We start from the raw sequence: 17837 nt of genomic DNA on the forward strand, positions 1-17837 counted from the left end.
TAGCACAATCTCGAGATGGCGGTATTTTAAGTGAGCACTGGGGAGACACGACAGGAAACGCTACCTGCAATGAAGAGGTCGCGCAAATTGTAAGTACTAAATTCGATGGGAAGGAACAGGAAATAAAGCCAGCTCGTTTGATGAGTTTCGCGTGAGCAATGCAGTACACTCAATCACGACACGACTCTGGATCTTTTCGCCGCAAATGCAACGAGGCTCTTCTCCGATGACGAAGTGTCCAGGAACCTTCCCGTCGACCTGCAGAAGTGGAGTGGATTCTTCTCGGCCAGAAAGTTTCTAGCCCGATCAGATTGGCTTTCTGTCATTTTCCAAAGTTCCATCTATCAAGACTTGGACAGTTTAATGTTCTCATCGCATTGACCACAAAAGTCCTTTGCAATCGTCTCGATGATACTGATAAAATGAGCATCGCAGCTCCCTCCCTGCCGGCGACGGCATTGTCCATATCCACCAAATTCCTTAGACCATCAGTATCTACATCCCGAACCTGTGAATTCTTCAAGCGCAATAATCACACTCGTACACATCATAACACACCTTATCAAAGGCCTCGTATACGTCGACCAAGTTTATCGTCATCATGCCTGTATCGACAACGTTCAGGTCGGTCCTTTTCTTCCACATCTGCCACCTTTGCGACAAAAGATCCCTATGCAACTCTAGGTGTAGGCAAAACTGCCACCGCTCCCGAGATCAAAAAAGCGTACTATGCCCTTGCGAAGAAGTACCACCCCGACACGAATAAAGACCCCAGCGCAAAGGAGAAGTTTACAGACGCACAAGCCGCATATGAGTTGTTGAACGATCCGCAGAAGAAAGCCGCATTCGATCAATTTGGTGCTGCGGCTTTTGACCAGACTGGTGGCTTTAATCCTGGCGCCGCTGGTGGAGGAAACCCATTTGCAGGCGCAGGTGGTGGTAATCCATTTGCGGGTTTCGGGGGTGGTGGCTTCGGTGCGGACTTCAACTTCGAAGACTTGTTCGGTGCTTTCACAGGACAGACGCGGCGTGGTGGACGTGGAAGAGGTGGTTTTCAGGAAGAGATATTAGTGGGCGAGAACATTGAGGTCCAGACGAATATTAGCTTCATGGATGCCGCTAAGGGAGTAAGCAAGAACATTAATATCACACCACTCGTGCAGTGTGGAACGTGTAAGGGTGACGGACTAAAGAGCGGGACAACGAGGCAGACTTGTAAGAGATGTAATGGCACAGGAACGAGAGTACACGTCATGCAGCAGGGCTTTCAGATGGCCAGTACTTGTGAGACTTGTGGTGGACAAGGCGTGACCATTCCGCGTGGTAGTGAGTGTGGTTCTTGCCACGGCAATGGTGTTGTGAGGCAGAGAAAGACTGTACAGGTAGACATACCAGGGGGTGTTGAAGACGGTATGCGTTTGCGGGTCAGTGGAGAGGGTGATGCGCCGCCAACCGGTATGGCTGCAAACCCAAAATCGAGGAGCCAGCGAGGCGATCTATTCGTCTTCATCCGAGTCGCACCAGATGCAAGATTCAGTCGAAGTGGTGCGGATGTCCTGTACAACGCAAGTATACCTTTGACAACAGCAATGCTTGGTGGTGAGGTCACCGTGCCAACACTGGACGGCGAAGTCAAAGTCAAAGTCTCGACTGGAACCGGCACAGGAGATAAGATCACGCTGCCTGGAATGGGCATGAAGAGACTAGGAGGACGAGGTCCAAGTTCAGGTGACTTGAGAGTCGAGTTCAGAGTCAACATGCCGAAATACCTAAGCGCCAATCAAAGGACTATTCTCGAGATGCTAGCCGACGAGATGGGCGACAAGACTGCGAAAAGGATAATGGGTCTGGACAAGATGCGGCAAGGAGAGAAGTGAGTCTCCTACCATTCTCTTCACAACCCAATCACCCTGCTAACTTCGTCCTAGAAACAATAATACTTCATCCTCACCGTCGTCATCGAAACCGTCCAGCAAATCAACAACCTCAAACAAGGCGTCCGACCACAAGAACGAGGGATTCCTCAAATCCATGTGGCACGAATTGACTCACCAGCATGACAATCTCGAGCCAGATGAGAAGCCTCAGGCAGAAAAGGACAAAGAAAAGAAAGATGCGGGTGAAGACGAGCCACCGAAGAAGAAGGCTAGTGGGTAAAAGATCGAGCGAGGTATCTGTTCAGTTCTCAAAAGCCGCCACTCATCCACTAAGCAATCTATGTTTGCATTCAAGTGTGGCGAGGACGTGAAAGAGATGAAAAGATTATCGGCGAGGTGGTAGCGATTGTGCGGTTTTAATGCCTCAGACAGCTGTTCTCGCATGTCGAATGACCAAGTGAGTGAGCCAGCAAAGCGAATACCCAGCACTCTATAGGATTGGTGTTGATATAGATCTATTCTACCACTGTATAGATAGCAATTCGAACATTTTCTACTCTCCAGGTAGTGAGACACAATGAGGATGTGTATGCAAATGAATACGAAGATGTCAAGTTGCAGTGATCGCCCACGGGGATACAATTTTATTCACACGTCAATGTTAGTCCTTTGGGACATGCCGATGTTTCTGAAAGTGCAACTTCTTTACGTCCTTCGCAAGTTCTTCGACTGGACCATCTACCTCAATATAAGGCGCCACGTCCTTGATCGCCAGTGCTTTAACAGGGCTCACACCTCCCATTCCCATCTCCTTCATCCACCCCGCCAGTTGAGCCGCACTACTTGCATACACAATCCTGCCAAGACCACACCACGCATGGGCCGCTGCACACATCGGGCAGTGTTCACCACTCGTGTACAACACACTTTTCGCACGCTCGTCTTCGGTCAGGTTTGCCTGTGCCCAGAGAGCGAGTTTGATTTCTGGGTGATAAGTGGCATCGTTGCGCGAAATTATGCGATTGCGGTCTTCTTGCACAGCGGACCTAGATGTTGCAATACCTGGAGAACGATACGTTTTCACGTAATATAAGACGGAACCGAAGGGATCATCGTGGGTTGAGAGAGCCTCCGCAGCGAGTTGAACGCAGCGACGGAGGTGTTCGAGGTCGACTTCGGTGATGGACATGCCGCGGACCGTGCTATATACGATGTCTGTTTTACCTGGCCAACGACATGGGAAAGCTTCCTCTCCTTTCAATAGACACGCTTCAGCCTGGATTGTCTTCCGAGTATCCTACCACTATCTAGTGTTCAGATGCAGAGAACTGGTGTCAGCGTTGGCGTCTGAAGCTACCCAACCAGGTCTTCGAGTCTGCCAAGGTGGAAAGTGCTCACCGCCAATCATTTGTCGCAAGCTCATGCACTTTCTTCAGTGCTGGGCTGCAACTCTGAACACTGGAGACACTCAATATACAAGGTTGTGATTCTAGAACGTTGCCTAACGTGGTTAAGCTTCGGGTAGTAATTGCTAGGTGCCACTTTAGGTAGAGGGCCATACCTGGAGCCCATTGGATAGTGCGTAAACTCCACCTGGGAGGCAGCGTCATTTCCATCACATCTGCGAAGTGGTTCTGGCCTGCCAGGCACAATCACAGGTGACTGTCGTCTTGTCCTTTATTGAGCGGCTTCGTCAGGAAGGATTGTCGGCGGCTCCTGCAGACAACAAAAGACACCGAGTCATAGTCCTTCAGCTCCGAGGAATATTGTATATCTTACTATTGAGCGCTACTCACCATCCAGCCACACAAGGTTGCGATCACGAATCCCCTGCCGAGGGGTACATAGCCAGCAAAGATGGTCCAAGCACCCATGCTGAGCAGCCCGCTCAAGCAGACCACTGAAATAGATTGGATCGAGCCACTGAAGATATACATCCGTCACAACTATGGCGATGATCCGGAGAAATATGCAGAAGAATGTCAGACTCTCAATCGATTGCGACAAGATATGCGTGGTGCTGGCGCTGACAGTGCTTCTGGTCGCGATCTGCTCTACAGATATTACGGCCAACTTGAGCTGCTGGATCTGAGGTTTCCAGTCGATGAGAACCATATCAAGATCTCATTTACATGGTGTGTAAGAGTCTGAGAACTAAGGTACCCCGAGCTGACACGGCGCAGGTACGATGCCTTTACCCACAAACCGACGTCACAATATTCCCTGGCCTTCGAAAAGGCTTCGGTCATCTTCAACATCTCAGCTGTACTGTCCTGCCATGCTGCTACTCAGAATCGCGCCGAAGACAATGGACTTAAGACGGCATATCACTCTTTCCAGGCCTCTGCAGGCATGTTCACGTACATTAACGAGAACTTTTTGCATGCACCCTCGACCGACCTCAATCGAGACACAGTGAAGACCTTGATCCACCTGACTCTGGCACAAGCTCAAGAGATCTTCCTTGAGAAGCAGACAAGAGATGGAAAGAAACCTGGTCTTTTGGCTAAGTTGGCTGCGCAGGCGCATTTCCTCTATGGACAAGCAAAAGAAGGACTAGAAACAGAGTCGTTGAAAGGTGTATTCGATCCCAGTTGGCTCAAATACGTCCAGGTCAAGGGACCATACCTTACAGCAGTGGCTGAATACAACCAGGCATTGGCAGATGATGAGGCTGGGCAGTATGGCATAGCAATTGCACGGCTAGAATTGGCAGACAAGGCGGCGAAGACGGCTTACAATGGTGCCAAGACCTTTCCATCAAAACCGCAGCCAACCTCGAACCTGGGCAACGATACTGCCTCTGCTCTCCAAACTATCACAAAGCGACAGACTGAGGTCGTGGCAGAGAAGTTGACTTCTTTGACCAGAGACAATGACCTGATCTATCATCAAACCGTTCCTGGTGAGGCATCCGTTCAACCTGTGTCCAAGTTACCTGCTGCGAAGGCCATCCCTGTATCCGAACTCTACCAGGGTCAGGACATCCAGCGCATCATTGGTCCAGATATCTTCCAGAAGATTGTACCCATGTCAGTCACCGAATCTGCCAGCATGTACGACGAAGAGAAAGCCAAGTTGATCAGGTCGGAAGCAGAAAAGGTTGAGCAAGCGAATGGCGAAATGGCCGCGAGTTTGGACTACCTCAAATTACCTCAGAGCTTGAACGTGCTGAAAGGTGGCGCCGAAGCCGAAATTGTGTCTGATCCAGAATTTGAGCGCTGGTGTTCGGAGATGACCAATCACGAATCATTTGGTCGAGCTTTCGAACAACTGACACGAGACAAGGCGTCTGTACTGGAAAGTCTGGCAAAGAGCACCAAGTCACTCGATATGGAAGAGAGTGTTTGTGAAAAGATGCGCTCGAAGTATGGTGGAGATTGGACACAACAGCCGAGCTCAAGACTGACCTCAACCTTGAGAACCGACATCAAGAGTTACAAAGACACTGTGGATCAGGCTTCAAACAGCGATGCGCAATTGTTGACGACGGCTCGACAATTCGAAGCTGACTTTGACGAGATGAGGAGGGCAGGTGAAAATGAAGAGGCGGATGTGCTTTATCAACAAGCCATGATCAAAGCTGGAGCTGGAACTGGTAGGCGAAACACAGGCGAAAACTTGCTGGATGAAGATTATGGCGAAGGTGGACCATCAATTGCTGACCAGGTCGAACATGTTGAGGAATTACTGCGAAAGCTCAATCTAGTCAAACGAGAGCGATCGCAGGTTCTGAAGGACTTGAAGGACAAAGTGCATAACGACGACATCTCAAACGTGCTTATACTCAACAAGAAGCAGATTGCGAACCACGAGAATCAGCTCTTCCAGGCCGAGCTCGAAAAGTTCAGGTCACATCAAAACCGACTCATATCGACGGTCCACAAACAACAATCACTTTTGAAGGAGTTGACTCGATCATTTGGGGATCTATTGCAGGACAAACGAGTTCGTACCGATCAGCAGAAATTCGAAAACATGCAGAAAAGCAAGGCGCAGGTCAAGAACAAATACAAAAAGGTATTCACAGCACACGAAGACATGGTTCAGGGCTTGATGAGAGCCCAAGCTTTCTACAGTGAGATGAAAGATAGTGTCGACAGCCTGGCAAAGAATGTGGAAGCGTTTGTCAATAATCGAAGAGCAGAAGGTGCACAGCTATTACAACAAATTGAGCAGAACAAGTCTAATGCTGCAAGTGGTCAAGCTGTTGCCGAACAAGAGCGGCTGCAGAAATTGATGGAGAGAATGTCGATGGAGCCATCAAAAACACCGACGAGCCCGCAAGGGCATCGGCCTGCGCCACTTGCGCCACAGTTCAGTTACAACCAAGATCAACCGCCTTTGCGCTCGCCAGGACATTCGGGAGCGAATGCAGATCCAAGGTTTACAATACCGCCACGTGAGAATCCTGTGCCGGTCATTCCAAATGGCTATCAGAGTCATCCCTCGAGTCACACTCCCCAACCACCAGCCCCACATTCAGTCATGTCTCCAATGAATCCACAGTCACATCCTGCATTCACCCAATCAGCAACACCAGTACCGACGAGTCAAAGTTATAATCCAATGGCTTACCCCGAGAGGAATAGCTCCATGGCTCAACAACCACAATCGCAGCACTATGCCTACGCTCAGCAACCACAACAAGGACAGTCCCAATATCAATACCATCAACCGCAAGCACAATCATTGCCTCAAAGACCGCCTCAGCCCCAGTTGTCGACTGGACAGCCTTATTTCCAACAAAGTCATACTCCGCATCCACAATCTGTACAATCACCACCTCCACTAAACTTCACATCTCCATCTCAGCAATATCCAAGTTTTGCCTTCCCGCAGATGACATCTCCACAAAACCAATACCCACCTGGTCAGCAACAGCAGTGGCTAGGCTATGGTGGTGTACCGCAAAACTATGTTCCGCCACCACCTCCACCAGGCCCTCCTGGCGGTGGCTCATCAACACAGTATTCTCAAAATACGTGGTCCAATGCTAGTGGGCCCGGTGGTTATGCAAACTACCAGCATCGGTCGCAGGGACAAGGGCAAGTTCAGCAGCCACAGATACAACCTCAGCCTGGTGGAAACAATGCATCAGGATCAGGTGACCCTTGGGCTGGGTTGAACCAGTGGAAATGAGTAAACTCAAGGGGTGGGAGTGCTGTTGTGGTCTTCGTAGCGTAACGTGAGAACGATGACAAAACGAAACGACCATTTGACGTTCCAAACAAGTCTTGCCATACTATGACTATGCTGACTGCAATGGCGGCGGCATGGATGTCTGAATATGCGTATGCTTGTTGAGGTCCTGCCATTCCTCTGCTCCTTATCCCATCCTTCCTTACTCAGCAATGGCTTGAGTTTCCGCCAGACTCAGTCAATGCCCAATCTCCACATCACTGGAGCCAACTTGTTAATTTCGGATACTGCTGTTTCTCTCATAATATACCTCGCACGACTTCTGTATGCTTACTGAATGACATGATTGGCATTTGCAAGGTCACGAGCCAGTTCGATGCCGATAGCGCACTGCGGCAAGGACAGTATTACGTGCTGTCTTGTCTATGTCCCTCCGCCCACTGACGATGATGAGCAAAGATGAACACTCGTCTACCATCTTCGAGCCCGACCCGAGTTGAAGATTAGAGGTACACCTCGAGTATCAGACGGGCGACTGATGATAGCAGGATGGTGCAAGAGGTCCGACGAAGATGGTCAAGCAAAGTACACAATTGTGAGGTAGAACTTTGAGGTTATACGATGTAGGACCCACTGATCGAAAGACGTGAAGAGGACGGTGCAGCACTTATTGTGTTTGATCGGATATGAGACGACCCGACAAACGCTAGTCGGGACGCTACTAGGTCATATTGTTCACTCAGCCAGCGCTATGCAGGAGAGGTTCGCCATGGTAGCAGGCATCTGGCTGGGCTTCTAGACTGACATGCCATTTGGATCTGTTCATACCTGGACCTTGCCTGTATCGGTCCTGTCAATGCCTCTTACCTGTCTTACCTCCAATTGATTCTTACCTCACTAAAAGACCTTTGACAGCAATCTTGAGGGCTCCACCTTGATAAATCTTCAGAGGTATTTGTACTCCCTCGCTCTTAGCGATATCTGCTGATGCTGCTATTCCACAAACCTTTGCACTTAGAGCGGACCGGCTACACCTGATTCACGCTCCCAAGTCTTCCTTCTTCTACAACATCAGTTACCAGACTCAACCATCGCACAAGCTCTATCACGATGACTGGCAAAGCAAGAGGCAAGCCTGCAGCGAAGAAGACCAAGATCGAGTCAGACAGAAATCAATCCAAAGATGACAAAAAGAAGGAAATGCATCCTACTAGGGATACGGCCTTCGCTAACGATGCCATCAGAAGCCTGGAGTCCGACAGTAGGATGTTGACCAGTGCGAATAGCCAGCAGCAGGAATATTTCCACTCTGTATTGGACAAAATTCAGAGTGAAACCCTTGGACGTATCCTTTACGATGAACTCCGGGAGGTTTCCTCCACTTCTATACATGCACAAGCACAAATTGCATTGATTGGCGAGACTGGTGCGGGAAAATCAACCATGGCATCGACTTTGCTCAGATACCGCAAACTCATTCCCGCCATGGGCGCTACTGGTGATGCATGCACAGCCGCTCCGACAAAAATAATGTATAACGAAGAGCCCGACTCTTTCAAACTTGAGTTTGTCTACATCAATCAAGAGGAGCTCAAAGAACTCTTCGACGCAGCCAAGACTGTGATTGATTCTTTGGAACCTACACTGCGTTCATCTGATAGTCGTCTAGGCAGGATCAAGAAGATCTCAGGCTGGTCTGACGACGATATTATGTCGAAGCCCTTCGAAGATATTCTCGCGATCGATAACGTCAAGAATATAATCACATCAGCCTAGCCTGTTACTGTTCATCACACTACCGAGGAACAATGTTGTTCGGAATTGAAACAACGCATGACTGCATTCAGTAAACAAAGTGGTTTGCATTCTGCTCTTATGAAGGAGGCACAAGTCTATGTTAAGGCCGAGTTACTCAAGTATGCTACATTAATCGACCTTCCTGGCAGTGGTGACGATGATCCAGCTCGACGTGAGCGTTACATTGAATACATGAAGTCGAGCACAGCTCTTTGTATTTTCACACCCGCTGTGCGAGCCAACTCAAATGCCTGCTATCAAGATTTGATCAAACGAGCAATTGGTGAATTTCAGTATGACGGGCGTTTGAATCGCATCGTGCTTGTATGCACAAAGGCGGATAACTGTGATGAGAACGAGATCCATGATGACATGGATCTGCCTGAAGTCAGAGCAGCCCGGAAGGCAAAAGTCATAGCCGATGGTGAGTATCGTGCTAAGATCGACGCAATTGAGGAAGATCGGAAACAGCTCGAAGATTACATAAAAAAAGCTCATGACTGTCGTCTCGCTGCCATTGAGTGGCAGAAGAGGAAGGTCAGCCTTCCAAAACTCAAGAGGCCACCAAAGACTCCATGTTCACCTATCGACGACATCATTCGGCCGCTGCTCACCGCACCACTCGATGCAGCCTCATGTGTGATAGCCAAAACAAAGTGCACCGAAGAGGCAGCGCGACTGGCTGAGATTTGTATCAGTCTTCGCAGCTCCATCAACGTGCAAAGGTATGAGGCGAAGGAATCGGAATCGAGACGCGACTCGCTGCTTCTCGAGTACAATCGAATTGCTATTGCAGCACGTTCCAGGTATCTGAAGGCGAAACAAATCGAGAAGTTCATGGACCTGGTCGTGGAGAGACTGTTGGCAGCAGCAGAGGCTGACAGAGCAACACGAGGAAAATATGAAACCGTTGTGCCGATTGAGGAAATCCAAGCCGAAGACGTTCCTGTCTTCTGCACTTCCGCAGCGGAATACAAGGCTTTGGCAATGCCTAATCCTGGAGATTCGAAGGAGAGAACCATCAAGAATAAGGAAGACACGGATGTGCCTTCTCTACAACGACATCTTGCCATTACTGCTCTTCGATCAAGACAGAATCTACTTAAAGAGCTAAAGCTCAGATTGGAGTTGGCACACACTTCCCTCGCAGAAGCAATATCTAGCCGGCTAGATGCGCTCCCTTGCGACATCAAGGTCGCCGATCTTAATATCAGTGACTTCCGGTGCCGACTCCGCAATTTTGTCTACTCTGTCCAGGCTGCTGTGAAAGCTGTTCGTAGTGGAGTGGATGCCAGTTATAGACGACAATTCAATATTCCATTCGGTCAAATTGAGATCCAAGTACGAAAGCAGACTTACGAGGAGATGCACCTATATGCTGAAACGCCGAAACCAGATGAGCCCAATAAACAGCGATTATACTGGCAAGAGTACAAGGCTGTTTGTCGAAATCAGGGTTTCTGGAAAGGGAAACGAAAGAGAGAAATTGCTTCTAATCGTCTTATAACTGATATCATACAATTATGCTTAGAGAATAAGCTTAAATTCCTCTTCTCGCAAGAAACGTAGAAAGTGGGCATCAAGAGCATAAAGCTGATTCTTGAACGATGCTTCAACGAAGTACTTGGCATGGTCAAAGAACTGCACAGCGATTTCCAGAAACTCACGGCCTTGGTTGGCATCAATCTGGCGAGCACGATCCGCATGACCGACCAGCTACCACGGCGTGAACAGCGGCTGAGGCAGATCATCCAAAATCTCACGGCGAAAATTGAGAACGTCCATGTTAAAGCCAGTGAATCAGTTGCATCCGATGTGCAAAAGGCGTATCAACGTGCCTACGAAGAAGCCTACGCAATTTCTGGCCCAGGAACTCGTCAAAATATGATCGACATACTATTCGCGGCACTGGAGCGAGATCAAGTCATCAAGAAGTCTATTGAAAAACTGGTAAGCAGATTGGAGCAAGATCTCAACCGCTGTAGGGATCAGCTGGATACAGAGCTGAACAAGCTGGCAGAGCTCATTATGGCGGACTATAACTATGCTGTGCAGCAGAGTAACGGTGAACCCGATGCGAAGACCCAGGCAATCAAGGAAGACTTGCGAGTCGGTATTGCTGCTCGAGGACATGGTGTTACCTTGGCATGTGGTGCAAAGAGAGAAAGAACAGACGATCTCGAGGACGAAGATGCGGCAAGAATGGAAGATATTGTAAGACAGGCAGCTGACAGTTCAGATGAGAATGAAACAGATTCGAAGGCAGAAGCATTCTGGATCTGAAGGAGGACAAGGCACGTCAACCAACAGTCGATCGTCAAGTGATTCAGTCTTGGACGTTGAGGTTACTAACGATGCAGAAACGGGTGAAGAAGAGACCAAGGAAGATTCGAGTGCCGAGGAATGTGGATGAGATGATTCGGTCATGGTTCAATGATGCTGTGGGCGCAACAGAGGAGAAATATTGGTAAGAAATCGTGCACAACGATTCTATCTATAGCTGTGGACATTAGGACGGAAAGACAAGGATTCGAACCATTCACAGCAGAAGGGTGATTTTATTCCTGGTTATAAGCATGAAATGAATGGAGAGAGGAAGTCACGAAAAATAGGTGACAAGCAACCTGATGCATCGAAATATCAGAATGTGCAGACGAGCGTGTGAGTACAATCAAGACTATCTTATCGATCCTTTTGTGTTGCCTTTGCTGAGTAGACCGATACTGCTACCGTAACTTCGTGTCGACGATAACGATAGTGGTGGCGTACATCCGCCGCCAGAACCCCAGCAAATTCTTGGGCATCGACATTTTCACATGACCAGCGTGAGGTATAAGGGGGAGATCGCGTCCCTGTCACATCCCGAAATTCTGGAGGTCGCTCAACAGAACTTAGTGGACTGCTGGATCGGGTGGACATGCCGCAGCAATTACCAAAATGGAAAACTGTCTTGTCCAAGCTGCTTGACCTTGTTGCAGCGTTGTGCCTAAATACCTTTTACTCTTGACCCTATCAATGTTAGTTGATGTCGAAACTACTGTGCGTTGAGAGTCTTGCAGTCCCACAGCTACACACCCTGTGTAGTGCTTATTCGGGTTGTTGCCCTGCATCTTGAGTATCCTTACTGCGCATCCCGCTTGCTCATCAGATATTCTCGTGCTATTGGGTTGGGATCTCCCTAGGCAATGGGAAGGTACGAGACTGGAGACATTTGAACAGAAAAATCAGGAAAACCCCAACTCAGATGTAGAGATTAGCTATGCATAACCCCGCGGCTCGAAATCGTGAATTCTGGAAGTCACCGAGAGAAATGCGCTTGCTGGCAAGGAGTATCCGAGAGAAAGGATACATTCATCGTCAGAATCGAGCGGCTTATCGGATCTCACGACCTCGAATTGCGGTCGCGCAAGGATAAGGGTACTTTTGGAATAAAGTGGACAACAGTCTTTTAGTACTGCATTACTATCTTGATAGTGTACACACGTGGTGCATTCCAAGAGCTGGCTAAACAGCCAGAGAGTACTCTGGGTGCTCCGCATGAAGGTGATACGAGACTCATTTGGGCAGGTCGAAAAGCACCCCATACAAGAATCGTGATGAAGTAAGGTTTGTTCTTGTTATTCAGCACGCATTTGGTAGGGAAGCCACGAAAGCTACTCCGGGTTGTGACTCGATCAGACGCGGAGCACCCAGCGTGAATGTGCCGAATGACGTTTGAAAGAGTCAGGATAAGATGAGCATCCTACCTCATTAATCAGCCTGTTGACATCTCATGCTGTGGACGTGCTGCTAAATAATTATGCGCCATCGGAAGTAGCATCATTGATGGCCTGTCTTGTAGGCATCTACAGCATGGCAGCCGAGCTTTTGAAAGTTGACTTTCTCTTGGAATCTGTCTCGTTGCTGATCTCGAGTGGGTTCATCTCCGCCGTGGTTATTACTATCATCTTGAACCAGATGAGTTCCCTGCTTGGTGAAGGAGATGTAGGAGATGGCACCGCACATTTAAACTACGACATACTTGCTGAACTACTGGATGCTAGTGGTTATGCTTGTGCCATCGGGTTTTTGCAATCTTCTTCTTGACCTGCCTTGAGTATGCTGGCAGGAGATGGTCAAACGAGTACAAGGTGAACTGGCTGGTGACCCTTACGAGGGCTTTTCTCTGCCTCGCTCTCTTTACTGACGTCAGCCATGCTGTGAACAAATTCCGCAGCCTCGATCTGGACGACTTCTCCTTTGAGGTTGCGTCCATGACGTCCAATGAACTTGAGCATCCCAGATTCCCTAATACCACCTTCATCGGCAAAGACGCAAGTCGCAGTATTGCACTTATCGACGTTGCTGCTGTAGAACATACTGGTATCACGCGCGCCTTTGACGGAGAGATTCTGGCGCACTACGGTCTCCTGCATGCAAGCTCATTTATCTCGATACTGTGCTGAGGTCGTGTGTCGCCAATCTCCTGAACTCCACAAAGGGGTTTGAGACAGACCCGTTTGTGGATAGCGCAAAGCTTAGCCTGGTAAGGGGCAGCCCGAAAAGCTTGTCGAAGCTTGCGGCAGTGTCGGGTTGGTGGCATGAGCACGAACATCAGCACGGTCGAAACCTGAATACGAACGACGCGATAAATAACATCGGCCCCAAATTACACGAGAAATTTGGAAGCACCAAAAACCTGCGTGTATGCCCGGCACTATCCCAGAGATTTTACAGAAGATCTGGTAATGCTGATATTGTGAACTCCACGAGATCCCCGTCCGCTAGTTCTTGACAGCAACCATGATATAATTGCCCTGAGAGAGAGACTTGAGCGCCCGACGTCGCCAGCAGCTTTTGATGTATGGAGTCCGGCTATAGCGGAGGTTTAGGGTCTCGCACGACTCAAAGAGAGTAGCTAATCTCCTTGCCCACTAACTAGTACTATTGTTTACGACTTCGATATTCCTTGTCATCAGCTTTGGCTATCACAACTTTCCGTTGATTAAAAAGTCTTTCTAACATGTCCACCACTACGCAGATACCGCCTGGCCAGTCCAGGCTTGAGGTTTCGAAGAGGCGGTATCGTTCACGTGTTTGATGTGGATGCGACTTCGTTCCAAAACGAGACATCCACATGATATTAGCCATCCGCATTTTAGACTGCGCCAGGTAATCTCAAGCTTCGCTAAGCATTCTACAAGCTAATGCCGCCCCAGCGTTCGGCTTCGACCATTCCACACGAGCGACTCCTACCGAAATTCGTCTCGGTGTCAGATACCAGCTCGTTCGCGGAACGTGAGTTGCCACTCATCACAAGTACGCGATGATACTGGTAGGAGTATGCTTTAGCAGACTCCACTGCTTTAGCAAGTGCGTCAGCATCAAATCACCATGTTTGCTATATTTCAAAGTCAGGTCCGTCACCTTCTGGATTCTCTCTTCTCTCCATCTACACAAGTCACAATTTTGTGACGTCCACTCTTTTTGGTCTTAACTTCTTCGGCCGCGCTCGTTTTGGCCCGTTTGTCGCCAACATGAAGCAATCAGTTGTTGTTGCCGCTTTGGCCAACATAGCTTCTGTCTTCGGAAGCTCGCTATTTCCTACAGAGTTCAATTCGACTTGCAAATGCAAACCATTCACGATCGATCTTACATGGGGTTCAGTGGATGCCTCGAACCTCCTGCCACGAAGTGCCATATTGACCAATGGCTCTATGCCAGGCCCTGCCCTCAAACTTAGAGTCGGCGACTGTGTTGATTTCACTGTCAACAACAATATGGGCTTCGACACTGGTGTTCACTTCCATGGCATCAGACAATTGGAGACTCCTTGGAATGATGGAACTCCAGGTTTGACACAATATGCTATCCGTAGCGGATCAAGCTATACTTATACGTGGTACGCTGATGAGCCTGGTTCCTACTTCTATCACTCTCACTACAAGAGTCAGATGATGGATGGTCTTTACGGTGCCATCATCATCGCTCCTAGCGAAGATAACACGACACCGTTTTCGCAGATCAGTTCTTCTGCGACCGATCTTGCAGCCATCGAAAAAGCTACTGCCAATATCGAAACAATCTTCACATCTGACTGGAACCAGTATACGTCCGCCGAATTCTTTTCCATCGAATCCGCAGCAAACATTGATTGGGCTTGTGCAGACTCTGTCATTCTGAACGGTAAAGGTTCAGTCTACTGCCTATCCGCTGCTGATCTTGCTGCAAATGCACGAGTTCAAGTTCCCTTCATCCTCGGAAACAGCTCTCTCACGGCCAAGGGCTGCATTCCACCATCAAATCCGTTAATCCAGGGTGCCTTCAATAGAGACTTGTCGCAGCTTCCTGCTCCTGCATACGATCAGTGTACACCCTACTCTGGCAACACTTACACTTACCAGGTTGATCCCGCAGATGGTTGGGCGGCTATGTCGTTCATCTCACCCTCAGCCTATGCAATATTTGTTGCTACTATCGACAATCACAAGATGTATGTGTATGAACGTAACGGCCAATATATGACTCCCCAAACCGTTGACCAGGTTGAGATCTCTCCCGGTGATCGTGTCTCCTTCCTGGTGAAGCTTGACCAGACTCCTGGTGATTATACTATCCGCATCGCCAACTCCGGTATCAATCAGGTCATCTCTGGATTCGGTAGATTGAGCTACAAAGGTAGCGCTGGCACGCTCGGCGTGGCCATCATGAACATTGGTGGCGTCTCACCTCCGAATTCCACTGTCACCCTCCTCGATGTTGCCAGCGCGGCACCGATAAGTGCTCCAGCTGTCGCTAGTACTGCAGACAAGACCTTTGTCCTGAATCTCATGAAAAACCCAACCGCGGGTGAATCCTGGGCTTGGACTCTCGATGGGAGCAAATCGTATCAGCAAGGCAATGACGATCAAACTCCGTTCCTATACTCGGATCCCAACACAATTCCAGCCGATGATCTCGTTCTCAGAACTAATTATAATGACTGGGTTGATCTCATTGTGACAATTGCTGGACCACTTGCGCAGCCACATCCTATCCACAAGCATGGTAACAAGTTCTATGTCATTGGTTCAGGTACTGGCAATTTCAATTACACATCGGTTGCTCAGGCACAAGCTGCTGGTATTGCGTTCAACCTTGCCAATCCACCGTATGTGGATGGTTACACCAGTACCCCTGCTCAAGGTACAGGTGCATGGATGGTATTTCGTTACCAGGCTAACACTCCTGGTGCTTGGTTCATGCACTGCCATATTCAAACGCACTTCACCGGGGGCATGGCTGTTGCGATCCTCGACGCTGTTGACAAATGGCCTATAGTCCCCGCTACTGCTGGCAAGATCTGCTCTGCTAGTCAACATGCTAATAATACTAGCGAACGTGGCAACGGTACCATAAGCGATGGAAAAGGCGGCAACAACACTATTGGTGCTGGACAAGGTGGAAATGGTACTTTTGGCGGTGGTTCAGAAAATGGTTTCAACAGAACAATTACCAGCATGACTACGACTACAAGCGCGACCACATCCATCGTCTCATCAACTAGTGGTGGAACAAGCACAAGCGGGTCAATTAGCAGTAATGCTACCAGCATCACCTCTGGAACCCCCACTTCTACTTCAAGCTCAAGCAGCACTACCACAAGCAGTAAGTCGACCAGCAGTACTATGGTCACTCAGTCTAGCACCACAAATGTCAGCGAAACTTCTGCTGGTACTTCTGCTAGCCTTGGCTCGAGCACTACGACCACCAGTGACGGCTTCAGCAGTACTGCCACAGGAATCGGTTCAAGTCGTACAGCCTCTAGCGAAAGCTCTATTTTAGTCTCAACTACAACAAGCAAAGAATTCAATTCTAGCCCAACAGGTACAGCTGGTGGCCTAGGGCAGTGGGGCGATTGGACGGCTACACCATCAAATGGTAAGGCCAGTGCAACGCCCTACAAGGGTTCTGCTACCGCAAAGCCGCAAGTCACCGATACAACCTATGGTAGTTCCGCCTGGGCTGCATGGTCTTCAATCTCAGCGGCTGCTGCATCCGTAACCAAGAAGGACGGTGCCGCCCATACTGTTCTTGCTGGCTCGGGCAAGGATGGTTGCGATCGTGGTAAAATTGGCGGCTGGGGCTCTGACTTTGGTTCCTCCAAATCTGGCTCGTCTAGCCCATACCCATCTAGCGGCAGTGACTCTAGCTCTGGATACGCCGCAGGCGCAGACTCTTCCTTTTCGAGGAAAGGGCCGTATGCTAGCACTCTCTCATTCTCGACAAGCTCGATGGTCTCGACTACTCTGTCTACTGTGACCAGTAGTTGGGGTACTGGAACTCCTAGCACAATAAGCCCCAGCTCGGGAAAACCTACAGACAATGCCTCTGGTTCATGGACAGCATGGACCGATGTCTCGTCCAGTTCGACGGTCACATCCAACGTACCACTCGATGCTACATCTCACGCACCGTCTGCGTCGTGGTCAGTTTGGCCTGCAGGCTCTTCTGCCTCCCTCAGTCAGCCAGTGGATGCCCGTTCGTCTGCTTCGGCCTCATCATGGTCCACCTGGACTGATAGCGCCCCTGTCTCAGCTTCTGCGACCACTTCAGTCAGTACATCAGCTGCATCGTCAAGCTGGGCAGCATGGGATTCCAGCGCAGTCGCCGCACCAGCGGCTGCCACGGGTATTGCCAGTTACAACAGTACTGGAAGCAATGGCATCGCTACGTACTATGGTGCTGCCTCTTCCATCAAGGCTGGCGGTACCATCGTTGTCAGTGTTTGTGCAGGTATTTTGTCGTTCTTAATGTGAAGAGGTTTTCACACCAATTGACGTGTAGTCACTAAGTACACCATAAATAGTAATGAAAGGTGTGTATTTGTTTCTTCATTCCCCATCCTTCGCGCTGCGTAGAGTCATTCTTTCGATTGCATCCTTACCATTGCCTCAACTTCGATATTGAAGTTTGAGCCCGTAGCCCATAACGACGTCCGCGTTTAGTACGTTGGAAAGCATTGGACGCACAGCAAACAGTACGGAGGTACCACGGTGATTT

At 49.2% G+C, this 17837-nt stretch overlaps 7 protein-coding genes across 7 annotated transcripts; 6 read left to right on the forward strand and 1 right to left on the reverse strand.

Moving 5' to 3' along the window:
* Window positions 1-422: 422 nt before the first annotated feature.
* MDJ1 (mdj1 protein precursor) lies at window positions 423-2157 on the forward strand (the record flags this gene model as incomplete). The annotated part of the gene is made up of 2 exons (XM_064896498.1): window positions 423-1873; window positions 1929-2157. The coding sequence occupies 2 exons, from the start codon at window positions 423-425 to the stop codon at window positions 2155-2157; spliced, it is 1680 nt and encodes a 559-aa protein (XP_064759185.1).
* A 381-nt stretch (window positions 2158-2538) lies between these two features.
* LTR64_002126 (uncharacterized protein) lies at window positions 2539-3066 on the reverse strand (the record flags this gene model as incomplete). Its single annotated transcript, XM_064896499.1, has 1 exon — window positions 2539-3066. One exon carries the CDS (start codon window positions 3064-3066, stop codon window positions 2539-2541), a length of 528 nt encoding a protein of 175 aa, XP_064759186.1.
* Window positions 3067-3734: 668 nt separating this feature from the next.
* On the forward strand, window positions 3735-7019 carry BRO1 (bck1-like resistance to osmotic shock; the record flags this gene model as incomplete). The annotated part of the gene is made up of 2 exons (XM_064896500.1): window positions 3735-4012; window positions 4061-7019. The coding sequence occupies 2 exons, from the start codon at window positions 3735-3737 to the stop codon at window positions 7017-7019; spliced, it is 3237 nt and encodes a 1078-aa protein (XP_064759187.1).
* A 1110-nt stretch (window positions 7020-8129) lies between these two features.
* On the forward strand, window positions 8130-8795 carry LTR64_002128 (uncharacterized protein; the record flags this gene model as incomplete). Its single annotated transcript, XM_064896501.1, has 1 exon — window positions 8130-8795. The coding sequence occupies one exon, from the start codon at window positions 8130-8132 to the stop codon at window positions 8793-8795; it is 666 nt and encodes a 221-aa protein (XP_064759188.1).
* Window positions 8796-8894: 99 nt separating this feature from the next.
* LTR64_002129 (uncharacterized protein) lies at window positions 8895-10385 on the forward strand (the record flags this gene model as incomplete). Its single annotated transcript, XM_064896502.1, has 1 exon — window positions 8895-10385. One exon carries the CDS (start codon window positions 8895-8897, stop codon window positions 10383-10385), a length of 1491 nt encoding a protein of 496 aa, XP_064759189.1.
* Window positions 10386-10445: 60 nt separating this feature from the next.
* On the forward strand, window positions 10446-11229 carry LTR64_002130 (uncharacterized protein; the record flags this gene model as incomplete). The annotated part of the gene is made up of 2 exons (XM_064896503.1): window positions 10446-11030; window positions 11071-11229. The coding sequence occupies 2 exons, from the start codon at window positions 10446-10448 to the stop codon at window positions 11227-11229; spliced, it is 744 nt and encodes a 247-aa protein (XP_064759190.1).
* A 3103-nt stretch (window positions 11230-14332) lies between these two features.
* On the forward strand, window positions 14333-17593 carry LTR64_002131 (uncharacterized protein; the record flags this gene model as incomplete). Its single annotated transcript, XM_064896504.1, has 1 exon — window positions 14333-17593. The coding sequence occupies one exon, from the start codon at window positions 14333-14335 to the stop codon at window positions 17591-17593; it is 3261 nt and encodes a 1086-aa protein (XP_064759191.1).
* Between the last annotated feature and the right edge of the window lie 244 nt (window positions 17594-17837).

The sequence above is a fragment of the Lithohypha guttulata genome (assembly GCF_036872675.1).
Source record: "Lithohypha guttulata strain CCFEE 5908 chromosome Unknown scaffold_1, whole genome shotgun sequence".
Classification (NCBI taxonomy): Eukaryota; Fungi; Ascomycota; class Eurotiomycetes; order Chaetothyriales; family Trichomeriaceae; genus Lithohypha; species Lithohypha guttulata.